Here is a 17,362-nt window from a genome sequence, read left to right on the forward strand (position 1 = left end):
CAGCATGAGACTTTGCTGGTGATGTGGGCTAAACTGTCCGTTATCATATGGTGACTCTCGGAGTTACCAGTACTATTCACCGTAACATGCTCGGTTATTCGATGGCCCTGGGTGTTTCCGCTCCCTTGTCGACGTCCGGTATCGCTTCCGTTGTGCGCACGACCCTGAATCATACGCATGGCGTTTTTGTCCAGCGTCGGAACTCATCAACCAGGCGTTCCGTAAGCCTCCGTAGTTGCATCCTCCATTTAGGCGCCAGATTAGCTCTGCCTGTCAACGCCGCCTTTTTGGGGCTGGCGTACTTGTTTTGTTTTGTTTCTTCAGCACTGGTTGCTTCCACGCTCACATGTTCTCGTTCTAAGCTACACAACAGACTCGTAAGTGGCATACTCGAAGAGCGTCTCACATGTGAACAGCAAGGGCCTGCCGATGCGCGATGTGTGCTGGTCGCCCACGTTCGTGTTAAACTCACGGCGCTCACCGTAATTACGCGCCAGTCCACTATTCAAACAAACCAGTCAAGCCACAGATACTCCTTACAGTCCACATTCGCAACTATTCTCTGCCTGTGCGTGGGCGGCGCTGTTCGTGCTTCCGTGGACAGAAAATCAAGATGTGGCTGTGTTCCTTTTTTCTGTGCAGCTTGGCGGGAGTGGCAGCATGGATGACGAGTCCACAGGGTGACTTGAACCACAGCGCGACTTCGTTTCGTAAGGCAAACACAAGGCGTTCGGCCAGACTCAAGTGCGCATGCACAATTGTTCTCGCAGCATTCTCTTAGATTCCTATTTTGATGCCTGGTCGTCCAGAAGACGGTTGTTAATCGTTCTCGGCACCCGGGCTTCCGCGTGTACCGCCAAGTCTCTCCTCGTCCGTCTCTGGATATCAATCATTGATAACACATCCCTGTGCATTTGCATCTCCAGCAGAGGGACCCGTGGCCTGGAGTGCAGGGAAGTATGACGGACTTGTTGGGTGAGCTGAAGGTAAGTGGTACATCCGCCACAAGGGCATCATGAGCTTGAATGATCGAACTATAAATCTGGATGAATGATGCCCTGGTCTTGTCGTACGACAGTGTTCAGTCATGACCTATGACTCGCTGGTCCGCATTGAGACCTAAGAAGAACGTCACTGCAGCACCAAGCTTCAGCAATAAGCAATAGAAGAAGTGAATTTTGAGATTAGTGTTCTTTACTAGAAGGGCGTGTGGATTACGACTTTGGCGTTGTCGTGTAGTCAGGACGTAACCATTAGAACTTAGGCAGCAAGAGCAGCAGATGACAGCGCTTGCCATCAAAACATGCCGTACACGTCAGCACTTTGAACGAAAGTGACAGATCTAATCCTGAAGCAATGCATCGCAAACTGCTCTGGAGAGGCACCCTGGAGACTTCGTGGGAACCCTTGCAACGCTGATGCGTCAAGACACCAGGTCACGACTTGCTGAGCTACAGACGATCAACTGTCGATGGAGGATGTGACATACACAGCCACGGGTCCAAGCATGTATCACAACCATGCGACCCCAACTTTTGTCGAGGTACGACGTGCAACTGGGTGCTGGGTGATTGCAGGGTGGCGGGAACCAAGATGATCCTTTTGGGAGGTACAACAAGGTAACTGCTTGGCTTCCGCTTGCTACTGCAGTGCTGATGTTGTTTCACCGGAACACGGAGGGATGGGAGGATAGGGCATGTGTGTACGGCATGTAAGGTGACCAAGGCCTCAATAAACCCTTTTAGGTGCCGCTGGGGGCGGTGCAGATAATCAGGTTAAATTCCTGGGAGCAAAGCGCATGTCCAATACTCTCTCCAGTAGTCTTTATACTACCTAGCAAGCTTGGGCTTTGTTGCAGCAGGGTCTGCCAAGTTGGGTCTGCGACGCTTGGTATTGCAGCAGCCGAGCCTACATATGATCTCGCACCATGGATGTCACTACATCAATGTGCATATCAATATGGGTATGACATTGTACGCCGAATACAGCGGCGCGCCCTGACTTGCATCCGCTCAAAGTATTGCGAAGATGCCAAGCAGCGTGCATTGTCCACTGTCACACCTTGGAAATGGTCACCTAGGAAATGGAAGGCTTGAGCTACTAGATACAAAAACACATTTGCAGAGTGCAAAATGTAACTGCCTACTCTTGCGCTAGATTTATTGTTCCGCCGCGCAGCACAGCTGGTAAGTTTCTCGAGGTAACGTTCTAGTCAGACAGCACCGGCTGTGATTGCAAGGTGTTGAAGCGTGATGAATGACATTGCAGGGTGCGGACGATGAGGCGTCCAGCACACAGGACTCAGAGACCAAGCTTTTCTTTGCGAAAGTGGGTGAGATTCAGGCCAGGATCCAAGAGATCGAAGCTGACCAGCGCAAGTTGCGGCAACTGCATGAGGACAGCAAGACAGCCGTACAGAATGAAAAGACAAAGCAGATACGTCGTGACATGGCTGAAACCACTGATCATGTCAAGATCCTAGCTAAGACCATCAAAGGTGAGCTGGATCAACTGGATGCCATCAATGAGCGCTATCTAAAGACTCCGGTGCGCCCCACCCAGCATGCAATGCTGCAATCATCTGAGTATCTCCATCATCCTGGGATTGTGTACCAGAGTATTCCATCGCTCTGGGGCTGTGTACCTCTTCACTTGCAGATGCTGCATGTGACCAGGCAAGTCATCATTGTCGAGTGCCTGGCATATCTTGTTGGATGCCGTTGCTGTTGCATATCACTGCTTATTTGCATTGAATTTGACACCTTCCAATTCTTCGGTGATGGCAGCATGAATGCACGATTGGCCTGAATGCACTTGCATCAAAGGCTGCTTGGTGCACAAAATCTACCTGGTCAGGCGCTGGGAATTCAGGCAACCATGCGCACTTGCCTATTGTGCACATGCAAGCTTCCTGTGATAAATGCTCACCCCTTTGCATTGTTTTCGTTGCTGCGTCCTTAACAAGAACTTTTTCAGGTTACTTGATGGCAACGCTTGTTACCAGTAACTCTTCCTGGCCATCTCTGATACATCAGGAACGACCATACAAGTGGCTTGCACCTGTTAAAAATGGATATGCAACGATGAGAAAGTTCCTCGAACATCAGCAAGACTGAGCGTGGTTGTGAGGTGCAGGGAATTGCAGTGGGCAGCAACGAGGAGCGTACGCGGACACAGGTGACAAATAACCTGAAGAAGAAGCTGGCAAAGACGATGGACGAGTTTACGATGCTGCGTAACAGCATCATGACACAGTACCGAGACGTCGTGGAGCGCCGCTACTATACCGTCACGGGGGCAAAGCCGTCGGAGGACCAGCTGGACGATCTCATTGAGACGGGTGAGGCAGAGAACATGTTCCAGAAAGCTATCCTTCAACAGGGCCGCGGAAAGGTCCGTTTTGCGCCAAACAATGATAATACTGTTTTTCCGCCGGTTCAACAGCATTTGTCTGGTTCAAGTTGCTGAATTTTGTGATGTACTTTACTTTTTTTTGTAGGTGCTGATTCCACGAATGTCCAGTCAGCATACGCGTTTGGACAGTCCAAACTTCTCTCCCCGTTTGTAGCACTGATGATTTTCATGTAGAATTGTTTGAGATGTCGTTTTAGGACACCGCAGCATCCACATCGTCAACGGCAGCTCCAAGTGACTATTCCGGAATAGCACTCATTTGTCTGATCCATTGACAGGCAGCACTTTGTTCACACGCCATATCATTGGAGAAGGTGTATGGTTACAAGGATCATGCTGTTAAAAACATTACAAGGTGAGGTAACGAGTCACTGACAGCGAAGATCATCGTTAGTCTCAACTCAATCACACCCAGATTGAGCTGAGACTTTATTCCAACTTGCTGTGCTCTCTCTCCAACAGAATACAAGCATCAGATCAACATAATACTGTGGGCCAAATAGCAATCGAGAAAGGCACTATCTACAAACAACTATATTGTCAGATATCTCATCCCTAGATTGCAACACTCCCCTTTGGTCCACAGCGATTCAACATGTCCCAACCAACAACATACCCAATCCCACCAGGCAGACTTCAAAGGCAGGACGGGGCAACGCCTTAGTCAAGCAATCACTCACATTGTCAGCCGAACGGCAGTAGATAAACTGCAGCTCCCCGCTGTTGACATGGTCTCGAGCAAAGTGATGAATTATGTCAATGTGTTTGACACGCTGTCCTTCCTTCCTATCTTTGCACAGTGAAATGGCAGCCTTATTGTCACACAATACAGACAAAGGTCCTACAATCGGGAAATCAGCACTTAGCAAAGCAAGTTCGTTGAGGGCCTTCAATAAGGACAGACCCTCTCGCGCGACGGCTCCACACGCTTGATACTCTGCGTCCATCGTCGAGGTGGCCGTGGTGGTTTGCTTCTTGCTTTGCCACGACACAGCTCCACCGTACATGGCGACGACCCAGCCCGTCGTGCTGCGGCGCGTGTCCAAACACGTGGCGAAGTTGGCGTCGCACCACACCTCCACAGGCGCTTTTGTGTGACCGTAAGTGATCCCTCGTGATGCGGTGCTGCCAACGTATCTCACCACGTCAACCAGCGCCTCCCGGTGTGCCAGCGTCGGTTTGGAGCTGTAGCTGGCCAGCGCACCTACTGCAAGTGCGATATCCGGCCGTGTGCATTGCGCAAGGTGATTGAGGCTGCCAATCACAGACTGATACTCCAAAGGATCAACCATCTCATCGCCAGGCTGCGCCTTCCGGAGTGCCGCGAAGGTGTCCGGCGACATAGGCACCGCACGGCGCTCCCCGGTGACCCCGACCGCGTCAGCGAGTGCTCTCGCCTTACGCTCCTGGTCGATGGTGATCGTACCAGCCTGGCGGTCGCGCGTGATCTCAATCTCGCGAGATGCTCTGCGCCAACGAGGGGTCTGATGTAGACCTCCTCCTTGAGCTCGGCGTTGAGGTAGGCGGTCTTGATATCAAACTGCCGCAGCTCGAGTCCCTCGTGTGCTGTGATGGCGAGGATCATGCGCACGCTGCGGTAGGAGCACACCGGCGCATACGTCTCATCGAAGTCTAGACCGTATTGCTGTCGATGACCTCCGGCCACCAAACGAGCCTTGTAGCGTCCCTTGGACTCGCCAGGCTGGGGGCGCTTGCGGTCGAGCACGATGTGGCTGGGCAGGGCTTGCTTGCCGGGTGGCAGATCCACCTCTTGGAAGACGCCATACTCGACGCACGAAGACACCTCAGCATCAATGGCAGCCTTCCATTCGCTCCAGTCCTCCCGTGCCATTGCTTCACGCACTGTGCGCGGAGCCGTCTCATAGCTGGCTGTCTGTGCGGAGCTGGCTGCCATGGCAACCCACTCCATCACAGACTTCTGGGTGGAGCACTCCCTCCAGCCTGACCCAGCGAAAGCTTCCGGTTCCTTCGAGGGCTGCATGCCACGACGGCCCAGCGGTTTCTTGAGCCGCTCACTCGCTCCCCGACACGTGCCGCCGGTGCGTTGACGTTCGAAAAGCTGCGAGACCACAGGCTGGCGCGAAGCTCGTTTGCGTCGTCGTCGGTGAGGTTTTAGTCCCTCAGCTCCAGGGTGCATCTCAGAAGTGCGCACAGTCGGCTGCGAACGAGGAAGCCGGCGATGGGGCTCTGTAGCGGCGGGGATCAGGCATGTCTCGGAAAGGGGGGATGACCACCGCAGATGACGGGCTGCTGCGGCATGCACGTTAGCACGTCCACGCTGTCTGGCATGGTCGGCGTATCGGGGGTTGGCATTTCGCGTAGCGCGCACAGGGCGCTGGTGGACCTGAGCCTGAAGCAGAGCTTGAGGGGGCAACGCGTCTGCAGCAGCTGGCTCCTCGAGCCCATGCGCAGCTGGCTCATGTGCGACGTGCTCTTGCAGCTCCCCGATTTCTGGCTGGTTGCCCGCAGGCGCATGCTCGGCCTCCTCTTGCAGCTCCCCGACTTCCGGCTGGTCGCCCGCAGGTGCATGCTCGCCAGAATCAATGGGCTCCTGCTCAATTGCGCCCCCCTCGTGAAGCACGATGTCGTCATCATCATCGTCATCGCTATCATCACCTCCCCCACGAGGGGGGCCAACACCAGGGGCAGGCGCGGGCGTCATCGTGGAAGGGTCATGGAGCAGTAACGGCGCGGGTGGGCACGGCGACTCGTCAAACCGCACTGTTTGCGAGCGCACCTCCTGACCGGAGTCGAGCAAGGCGCGGTAAATGCCGGAGCCCAAGGGTTGTTGAAAACCCAAGAATCGTCCGGGCAGCCCGCGCGGTTCCAGCTTGGGCCGGTGCTTGTGCGGCTTACCCGGATTGAGGACAAAAACCCGACTGCCGAAACGCCGGAAAGCCGCCAAGCTGAGTGAATGCTGGAGCAGGCCCTCAACAGGCGTGCGGCCCACCAGGGCGCCCGACGACGGTGTGGCATTGTGCAGGTCATTAGCGTAGAGGATCGCGTCCCCCACATGATGCGTGCCCAAGGGCGGCAGCCCGTGCCGTTCGTCCCCCGAGTCTGCCAACATGGGCAGTGCCTTGTCGAGCAGTACCAGGTTGTGGCGCTCGGCTATTCCATTCGCCTCAGGGGTGTAGGGGGGTGTGGGCTCAGGCTGAATACCACGCTCAGCATAAAATGACTTGAGCGCGCCGCACACATACTCGCCGCCGTTGTCATGACGCACACACTTGAGCCGTCGATCAGTCTGACACTCGTACCACGCAATGGCGCCGCGCACAGCCAGCGCCGTGTCACTCTTGCGGTGGAGCAATGCGACATAGGCGAACCTCGTGGCCTCGTCGATGATGGTGGCGAAGTACGTGCCGGTGCCCGGAAGGTCGCACAAGTCCATGTGCACTCTATGAAGGATGCGAACAGGCCGAGGAACACGACTGGGGTGGGGCGAGCGCCGCAGCTTGTGAGAAACACAAGGCACACAAGCGTGGTGCCGGCTAGCCTGCATAAACTCATCCGGGCTAAGCGTACAGCCAGGCAGCATGTGTCGACGGGCGAGATCAGCAAGCGTGGTGAAGCCCAAGTGGCCCAGCCTTCTATGCCAAAGCCATGCCTGCTCCCATGCTAGCTGTCCCGCGACAGCTGCGCTGGCATGGTGCGGCTGGTCAAGGAAATACAGCCCACCACGCAAGGTGGCGGTAAGCCGTATGGAGCCATCAAACACAAGCTGCACGCGGTGAGGCTCTCCTGGTTGGGCTCCTGGTGCGAACAGCACCGAGAAGCCCTCATCCACAGCCGTCGACACAGAGAAAAGGGGCCCGGCCAAGTCTGGCACGTGCAAAACTTCGCGCAAAAGCATTTCCCCACCAGGTCCCCACAGCACCATGTCACCTATCCCAATAGCATCTGACACCACTCCCCGCTTTGCAAAGTGTACCGGGAAAGGCACGTGTAAGCGTCGATAGTTACGAAATGCGCCCTCCCCTCCTGGGCTCATGTGCGGTCTACAGCCGGAATCCAAGACCCACTCCGAGCCTGACATCATGCCGGCACCTGAGCAGGACAGGGGGGAGGGCGCACCGCGACCGATGGGAGGGTGTGGACAGTCCCGGACCCTGTGCTCCTTGCTGCCACATCGCAGACACTCATCCGGAGCAACCGCATGCGTGGGTTTGCTGCTGGAGGATGCGGTGCGGCCTTCGTCTCGCCTGGATTTACGGCCGTTCCCCTGGTTGCCACCGCGGCTGAGCTGGGCCTGGAGGGCGCGCAGCTGAGACTCCAGGTCTGCAACGCGCTGATCACCGGCAGCGCGAGTCGTAGCAGCACGAGCAGTCGCAGTCGGTCCTAGTTCGGCAGCATCGCGCGACTCCGCCTCGACCAGACGACCTCGCAGCGAGCGCAGGGTCTCACGGCCTGTCATCGCACCACGCAGACCCAGGAGGACGGGCTGCCAGGCAGGCCGCTCATTCACCAAGCCTTGCAGCACTGCGTCAATGAGGAAGGCATCATTGAGCTCACGTCCAACATCGCTCAGGTCCTGTGCAAGCATGAGCGCGCGATCGCAGTAGGCTGCAATCCCCTCATTGGCTCGTGGGGCCAGCGCCGAAAATGCACGCTGCAGCGACGGGGCTTGAGTGACACGCCATTCCTCAAATCCCTGGTTTATGTCAACCCACATCTGCTTGCCAGACTGGGTTCTGACATGGAGGCGGTTCATCTCGGGACCCAGGAACTTTAAAATGTCGGAGCCTGCAATGGCGTCATGTCCAGCGCGCTCAGCGGCATTGACTGCAGCAATAGCACGTGCTGCTGCGGCCTCGGCTGGTGGCATAGCATCAAGTTCATCTGGTGATGGAGTGGTAATCACAGCATAGGTCTTGATGGCATGAGCACTGAAATACCCCAACACAAGACGTTTCCATGAGGGAAACTGACCACTATCATAACTATTCAGCTTGGGAATACCCTTATAGCTCTCCGACATCTTGCCTCGAACGCAAGGGACAAGAAGAAAACAAAGAAAAAAAACCGTAAGACGCAGCGGTGACGTAACCGGCAGCAGACAGGCGTCACAAACGCCTTCGAAACTAAGAAAACAAACAAAGCAGGCCGACCAGGCAGCAAATTCAAAAAAAAACTAATGAAAATAGGATCTGGGCGCGTATCTTGGGTCGTATTGCCCTGGCGGTCGGGGAAACAACAGAGGAGAAGACACGTGTCCCGTGCACGTCGAACCTCCGACGGCAGAAATAAGGCCACACAAGAAAAACCAACAAGCCAAGAAGACGGCGACCTATGCCAAACTATCAGAAATCAAAAATAAAACCGAGAAAGACACCAGAAGCCAGGTCGAACACCAATTTCGAGCTGGTGGAGTTGAGACTAATGTTAAAACATTACAAGGTGAGGTAACGAGTCACTGACAGCGAAGATCATCGTTAGTCTCAACTCAATCACACCCAGATTGAGCTGAGACTTTATTCCAACTTGCTGTGCTCTCTCTCCAACAGAATACAAGCATCAGATCAACATATTACTGTGGGCCAAATAGCAATCGAGAAAGGCACTATCGACAAACAACTATATTGTCAGATATCTCATCCCTAGATTGCAACACATGCAAGGGCAGATAATGCAAGGACATTCAGGGTAGCAGGGATGCCTTGGGGTTGCAGTTTGATCTTAAGACCTGCCAGTTGATTCCCTGACCTTGGCCGCACTTACTAGGGTGCAGTCGATAGTAATGTCGCCCTTTGCAAGATTGCCCGGTATATGTCTGATTCGCGTCACAAGCAAGCTCACAATGGTTTAGGTATCCTATACTCCTGCAGCTACTGCACATGCGGTTGCCGTGTGGTGTTGCAACACATGCTGTAACTGGGCGGTTTGGCAAGCTTGGTTACCCGCGCTGGTGCGAAACTGTGAGATCTGAGTTGCTTAAAAAAGAGCAGGGGCGAGACATTGCTGAAAAGTGCCTCTCCTTGTGTATCTGGTCATGGGCTCACTACAGTTACTTCGCCAGTGTCAACATTGCATGTACGTGGATGATGCTGTACTTGATGTTGATCCTGACTCGGTGTGTACAGCTCGTGGACACGTTGAGAGAGATCAACGAGCGGTATGAGCAAGTGAAAGAGCTTGAAAAGAGTTTGTTGGAGTTGCATCAGATGTTCTTGGACATGGCCGTGCTTATCGAGCAGCAGGGTGCTCAGCTCGACAACATCGAAAAACAGGTGCGTTAGCGAGCCCCCCCTTGTCCTCTTGACCATGTCAACGTTAAATGAGGCAGAACACAATCAGTGTTGCATGTTGTCCGCAGACGAGGATTGTATTTGTGCATTCTGAAAAGACAATTATGGACTGTTGCACCAGGAGCGAAAGCATGCCACACCACCTCACTGATGTGTACGAACTCCAGCTTCGTGATTTTTGTGTAAATATTGACATCACTACCGCACCCGTAGATGACACTCCCCAAAAAACGCTCACATTGAGCATGCATGCGCCTGTATGTAAGTTCTTATAATCTGTATACACGTGCTCATATTGCTTGTCGAGGTTGATATTGCCCTTGCACAGCCTTCTCGTATGCTCAGGGATGCTTGCTTGACACTTCACCACATGTGAGAGCATGTTGGTTTGTACTTTTGCGCGCTCCCATTCATGGAAGTTGTATGGATGGCTGAACCAGTGAATGAGCAAGTTGTGGTGGCTTTCAGGTTGCCCGAGCTGCAGAGCATGTGCAGCAAGGTACAGAGCACTTGCAGAGAGCCAAGGTGATGCAGAAGAGCACTCGGAAATGGATGTGTTGTGCCCTCATAGTATTCCTAATCATTCTTGCAGTCATCCTTGTGGCCGTGTTCAAGCCTTGGAAACAGGGTAATGTCTGACATCATAGAGGTCAGGACTTTGCCACACGCATCTGGCGTGTGAGAAGATATATATTGGCAGTCGAGGTTTGTACTTGCTTTGCACTCAGGCCTTGTAATCAATCAAATGCAAAGTTTCTCCAAGCGTTGCCTTGCATGGATGAAGCAAGCCAAGCAATTGTCAGGCCTCTGCGTCACGTGGCGATTGGGTTTCAACCTGAAGCCCAGCACATACCGTAATAAACCAACAAGTGGGCGAATTTTTTAAGAGCGTAACATTATGTTTGGGTATTTGATCAATATATACATTGAGTGTCAACCGTTTTTTCCTTCTACCTACGAGGTATGTGTACTTGGCGGCGAGTTCAAAAGCATGACCTTGACAGCCCACTTGTCAGCACATGAACGGCACAGCAGAAACAGGCATGCATCGACCGCCAACGGCTTACCGTAGTAAACTTGATTACACAGTTTACCGTAGTAAATTAGACCGTTGCGCGGTCACGGTCACATCTGGGAAAAAATGGCCACTTTTCCATAGGGTTTAATGCTGTCACGCGTCACAAATCAAAATTTCCGGGCAACAAGTCGGAAATAAGGAATGCGCCCTGTCACGCTGTCACGTTCGAAATTTTTCCTAAGGCCTGCGTCCAGCCCGTAACCTGCCAGAACCCTGACCCTCAGCGATGTACCTTGACGTATGGCTAGATAACAACCGCGCAAATTGGGGTACTACGCATGAGGTACACCTCCAGGAGTATAGACGACACTCGCAAAGTTCAAGTCATTGTTTTCTTTGATCATGGTGAAATCTCGCGTTCCACCCGACTCGTCTGGGGTTGGCCTCAGGCAGGGTAGTCTTTCTTTCAAGAAAATCAGCGAGCTGACAGCCGATGAAAGGGCCGAGAATGAATTGAAGACCGCTGTTCGTATTGCCCAGGCCAAATTGGAAGCTGCGCAGAGGCAGGCGGCACAGTCCGTGCCGGTAGTGCCTGTTGCGAGTGCACCATGTTGCATGTACAGATACGAAGATCCATTATTTATATTGCATTGCATCGGTGGGTTCCTTGTTGCATGTGCATCACGAGGATTGTGAATGGTTGCTGAAGACGTTTTTGCCATGTGTGCAATGTACCTTGCTGCTTGTGTCACCAGGATTGGATCGTGGTGCTGGTGTGAATGCCTGCTGGTAACAAAAACGTTGTTGGGCCTCTATATAAAAAAAGTTCGCCTGCGGCACTCTACCAAAAAGACGGGGAAATGAGGAATGTGACATGTCACGTTCTCGGAAATGGATCAACAAGTTGGACAAATAAGGAATGTCACGCTGTCACGCCAGCAGAATTTCGCGCAACGGTCTAATTTCCGACGGTTATTCGGTTTGAGCTATGGTGATTCTGTTCCTCTGTGTAATCAAATTTACTACGGACACATTATAATTGTCGACACGGTAAGGAACTTGTTCCGTTCTGACGCTTCCTGGTCTGTCCGTTTCTCGGCTCACATCCCACAAGGATGTGAGCCGGGAGAGCTCACTTAGAATTTTTTCCAGGTCTGTGCTAGTGTTTGCTTGGTGGAATCGCGTTTGCAATGGGTTCAAGTCTGTGCCAGGGTTTGTGCGACTTAGTTGCCTTGCCCCCCTTTTCCGACGCTGTTTGATGCAGTTGCGCCATTTTAAAACTCTTTTAGGCGCCTCATCCTACATATTGCTGGATTCTGTGGACATTGTCTGCTACGACGAAGCAGAAGCTGGCTTGGCTTGGAGGGTTCACAGCATCGCTAACAAGGAACTGGATACCGCTGAGCGAGCCGCCCTTGGTCCCCAGGTTCTTGGATTTCGATCGAGACATCTGACACGGTTACTTTCTTATGTCTTCCAGCTTTTGAGTTGAGGACTCTTCAAACTCGCCCTGGGACTCGTGAGTGGATGCAGCTGCGCCATATTAACCCCTCCTCGGGGCGCCTCATCTACTATCAATGATTCGCATTGCAGAGATACAGAGTTCCAAGGTTCAAGAGTTGGAGACCTTTAAGCAGCCGTTGTCTGATGCTTCTGGCAGTTCGCTACTCCCTGGGTCCGGGGTCAGGGTTCTGTTGTTGCAATTTCATCGGGTACTTCCAGCTGTGCCCTGTTTGTGTTGTGGAACGGATTCCGTTTCAACTTTGTTACTAGTATATCAATGCAGTTGCGCCATATTAACCACTTCCCGGGGTGCCTCATTTGTATTTACTTGTCCCTCTGTTGACTCTGGTAGCCAGGATACTCCCTTACTCGTGTGGCTTGAAGTCCTGTGATGCAGAAATTCACAGGAACTGTTCCGAGTGCGTGTTGGTTCTGTTATTCGGCTTGAGCTATGGTGATTCTGTTCCTCTGTGTAATCAAATTTACTACGGTATCACTTGGGTCGACTGCAGCACTACCTACCAGTAGAAACTGTAATGAAGGGCAGGCAAGACGATTGTCAAGGTACATCCCGAACATCAAACGTCCGAGCAGGGTATCATTCCAGAGTGGCGTGAGAGGAATCGCAAGGTTGTCATATAGCAAAGAGGTTCCTATCGTCACGTGTCTCGGGTACCTCGGGCATTGAACCGGTATGATTTGAGAAGTCGTAGACCTGCATAGCCTAGCATCCTTTGGCATTGCAAATCATGTTTGCAAGCGTGCAGCAGTCAGGACAGTCGCTCATTATGGTCGTTTTTCACGTGCAGTAAGTGTCATATATTGCAGTCGTGCAACTTGCTGTGCATTCAGCCTGCAGATTCGAGTAAGCTGATGCAGATCTTGCAATGAAAACAAGCCTGAAGCGTCGCAGAAGGCCATTTCCCCAACAACTGTTTCTTGCGAGTCCTGGTCATCCAACGCCCGGCGTACCGGAAAAATCGCTGTACAAACGCTGTGAGCATCCTGCATATCAAAAGCATTGGTCGGACAATCTGACATGTCAACAACTGCATGATCAGCCAACAAGAAGGCACACGCTACGATGGAGGGCGCACTGCACAGACGAACTCCCCGTGTCACACTCAGCATGGGCAAGCTCTTCAACGAATAGCAACAGCACATTGCTTCCAGAGGAATCGCGGCGCATGGTCGATGCCCACGTGTGCACTACAGCCCTTTTTCTTATCCCATCTGCTGCGCATCGCCTAAATTAACAAGGATCTGCAACCACACACAGGTGCACACAGGTCCTTACAGATGGCAGAGTGCAAGTAGCACAAGGGGAATGGGGTTACAAACCGCACGAGCTGGCGCAAGGGAAAGGCTGCATGTGCGGTATGAGAAATGTCGCTGTTTTTAGAAATGCATCGCGTGCTCAGAGCGTGAGAGAAGGCTGACAGCATCTTACCTCCTCCTCCTTCACGTCAGGGTCCACCAGCACAATGGCATTGCTGGAGTATGACGCGGAGGTTGCAGCAAGCAAGCTCTTCATGGGGATGGCTGCATCAAGCAGTGCAGCGACCGCCGCGTTGAGCGCCACCGCCATGAGGCCACCGTCCTCATGAACCACTTGCAACACCACTTGAATCATCATCCGTGGGTGCAGCGCCGTGTGCACCAGCGCTGTCAATGCACGCCCTAGTTGCCTTTCAATGTGCCTCTCACGTACACCTGCACTCAAAGACGTACATTGCAGTAGTTGATCTGGTGCTGTCCTTGGGTACTACGCATTGCTAATGCGTCGGAATTTCTTTGTGTGGTCACACCAGCAAAGGGACAGCACGTGGCCGCATAGAATTGGCATGTCCATTACGGACAGATCAATGCTCCCAAGCGACATGAGCTTCTGTCACGTTGCATCATGCCCAACATTCAGTACCAGTGGGGTGTGATTCTCAGGCTGGCTTTCCTTTTTGGCGCCACAGGATTCTCCTGGCTAGTTCCAGAGTGAGAGGACTCGCAAACGCTAAGCGCAGAACAATACAAAATATGGCATGCCCTGTGGTTCGATGAGCGAATGCATGTTTCCAACACATGTAATCACTGTGTGTGTAACGGAATGTTGGCAGCAGTGCCATTCTCTCTCTTTGGAATTGTTCAGTCAACCAACATCACGTACCAGGCACGCCTGAAAAAGGCTTGAACACTATCTCCAAAACGGCATTGGATGGCTGCTCTTTCCGTGCTGTGGTGGCAATTGGTCCAAACACGGCAGCTAAAATGACGGTTTGATCTTGCTCCCACTGTGCAGACCCATCTGCACGATTCAGCACACCCATTCTGCAAGTCATCTCCCTGCATGCGCATCATCAAACATCACATCGTAGTTCTGGATACCTCAAACCTTCGTTGAAGGTGCATTGAAGCAGGCCTGCTTCAACGATTGGCTTTACTGGGCGAGGTCTACGTCAATGATCCCTGCTAAAAGTACTTGTATAGAAATATCTTGTGTATGAATGCAACTACTGTGTGCCCGATACATTTGCAGATTCAGTGGACATCCGCTCTGTTTGGCCCTGTCAGGGTTTTTCAGAGTTGGTCACATGTACTGCAGGGGAAAAGGCAAGCACGTGCAAAAAGTCACATCAGATTGCGACCTAAGTGGACTCTGGCAGTTCCTCAGAATTTTGTGTGAAAGATTGGGAGACATGACCAGACTCCTGGCTCAAACGCATCACGACCTTGGATCACTTCACGACCACCCGCACACAATTTCTGGCACGTCAAGTGTCTGCATACGTCTCAGACCATGAATTATTTCTAGAGACTGCACAGAAGATGTCAAATGCGGTGCAGGGACAGGGCGCACAATTGTGCTCACGAAGACAAAAGAGTACGCATCAAGTTTTGACCCTAGAATGACCTGTTATGCAGCATAAAACATTGGTGTCAATACCTGCATTGCGTGGGCAGTCGTCCGTTCAGCCGGTGGCTACCAGATGTTCCTGGCTGCTCAACATCCATTTTGTCACGGCAAGGCACGGTCCACACGTCAATATTCTACTAAGCAAGCCACGCTGTTATGGGCAGTGAAATGATGCTTGTAAGTAGACTCTCATTTTGGGATTGATTGCAATGCACGGGTATTGTTCATGTCGGTATTTGAATAGGACACCACGTATCTGGGAATACATGTGGTCGGTTAGAACCAGATGAGACACTCCAATGCGCTAGAATTGTCAACAAACTCCTTCTGTGATTGCCGTTTCCCTCGTCAGTGACGGGCCGTCGCCACGCTGTGGGGTCCACGATGCTGCCCAACATGCCAGAGTTCTCCCCTATCTCTGGATGGGAAGCCTGAACTTACATCCCATGTGTAGTACACAGATTATGGAGCAAGCAAGGCTGTCGCGACAATAGTTCTTACACCACAATGTTCAAGAGGCAGTCTCGCTGGCCAGGCAGTATCTGCGAGTCAGGATTCAGTGGGTATGTGCCGCATGCTATTGAAGAAAAAGTTCACTTATTGGCTACTCACAATTGATGAATCATTAATGAATATGGCAATACAACGTTTTTGCACGTTTTCGTATCCTAAATATGACGTCCGCCACAACATAAGTGGACTTTCGGACTACTGCCGTCAGCGCTTCATCGCGCCATGTACGCAACAGTAAATGCAGAGTCGGCCGCCAGGCCCCATGAGGCCGTTCGTCAGTTTTTCCTGCCAACAGCGCCGATACTGGTGTGATACGGTTCCCCATTTGTTGCCAGTTTGCATAAGAAATGGCTGGTGTGCTCACTTTCAACCAACTGGACGCGTTGACGTGTTCAGCAGTTGAGCGTGCACACGCAAGGCCACAAGACACATGGAAGCTCTGTTGTGTCCCTCGTCTGGCTATACTGCATGAAATGTTGACCGATGTTTGGTAATTATATTTCTCTTTGATGGTAGCATAGAAGAAACGTGAGAAACGTGGGCACTCATCAAGTATTCAATCCACAAACTCAACAACAGAGATTGAATCCCTAGTGGAAGCCATTTCCCGCAGGCTATGTCCCATGAGTGATGTACTTCGCAAATGCGCCATGCTGGATGATGCCGGATGTTTCATACTTCTGTTCAACGCAGCAGCGTTGCCATTTCAATGGCTCGGTGATTGTGTCTCTGGTTACGTTGATCACGTTGCCATGGTCAGCAACGACTTGCATGCCTGCAGGACGAGGCCTACGATTTCCATCATGGTGAGGTGTGCAACGATGACACCACTACCCAGTCGACGACACCCACACACTCGTTGCCGATTGGCGCTGGGGGTGATGGTGGACATAGTGCATATCCGGGCATGTCCTGCAAGCACGCACCGATTGGTTCATTAGCATGGAAGAGACAGCCTGCTGTGCGCAAGTGGGCATCTGTGGTGGAGCGACTCAACTGGGTACGAACAACAGCTTCTGATGTGCAACATGTATGTTAAACACTCCTGATGATGCTGTATCGTTTTTCACTATTGCATCCACATGGGCATAGACAACCCCAGGTTATACTAGTATCTGCAAGGTCTACAGTTCCTCAAAATATCTTCAAATGTATTTCAGTTATGCACTGCTGCGTCAGGTGCGCACCATGTCTGTGCGCATGGCCGTACAGACATGGTGTGATGCAGGCGTGTGTAGCAACACATTCAACCCAACCTTATTGGTGCACACAGCAGGTGGTTTGGTGCGCTCCATACTCCAGCCACCGTAAACTGTGCTGATGGCATGTTGCAGGCTGCGAAGACCTGTGAAGATATCCTGAGTCCAGGGGAGCTTGTTGGTATTTGCTTCCCCTGCAGTGGTCAGGCCGGCCACAAAGAAACGTGCGGCCATTAAGCTACAAACGTGTACTGAATCATGGCGGTCCAAGACTCTTTATGGCAAAAAAGTCCAAAATAATTCCGCGTCATGTGTAGGCAAAGCGGCAAGCACGAGAGGCTAAGAAGGCGCTGCTGATGGCCCCTACATGGGCCAGCATTGGAGTGAACTTAGGCAAGATTCCATACCTTTCTCAGTTTCCCGACCATGCAGTGCGATGCATGCTGCAAGGCGCCCTCCAGGTTGAAGTACAGTCAGGAGACGTCCTGTATACTGAGGGTGACCGGGCCAGCCACATGTACGTGGTGCTCTCGGGGTG

At 52.3% G+C, this 17,362-nt stretch overlaps 2 protein-coding genes across 2 annotated transcripts; one reads left to right on the top strand and one right to left on the bottom strand.

Moving 5' to 3' along the window:
- Positions 1 to 959: 959 nt before the first annotated feature.
- Positions 960 to 10,322, top strand: LOC149809463 (syntaxin-132-like). Its single transcript, XM_089994818.1, has 6 exons — positions 960 to 986; positions 1,578 to 1,619; positions 2,269 to 2,547; positions 3,136 to 3,393; positions 9,519 to 9,665; positions 10,152 to 10,322. Exons 1-6 carry the CDS (start codon positions 960 to 962, stop codon positions 10,320 to 10,322), a joined length of 924 nt encoding a protein of 307 aa, XP_089850944.1.
- Positions 10,323 to 12,990: 2,668 nt separating this feature from the next.
- On the bottom strand, positions 12,991 to 15,210 carry LOC149809464 (exosome complex exonuclease RRP46 homolog). The gene is made up of 4 exons (XM_089994820.1): positions 15,143 to 15,210; positions 14,366 to 14,541; positions 13,655 to 13,917; positions 12,991 to 13,344 (listed from the first exon to the last, which is right to left on the bottom strand). The coding sequence occupies exons 1-4, from the start codon at positions 15,208 to 15,210 to the stop codon at positions 12,991 to 12,993; spliced, it is 861 nt and encodes a 286-aa protein (XP_089850946.1).
- Positions 15,211 to 17,362: the final 2,152 nt, after the last annotated feature.

The sequence above is a fragment of the Nuphar pumila genome, unplaced genomic scaffold (assembly GCF_984573655.1).
Source record: "Nuphar pumila unplaced genomic scaffold, dmNupPumi1.hap1.1 HAP1_SCAFFOLD_1191, whole genome shotgun sequence".
Lineage (NCBI taxonomy): Eukaryota > Viridiplantae > Streptophyta > Magnoliopsida > Nymphaeales > Nymphaeaceae > Nuphar > Nuphar pumila.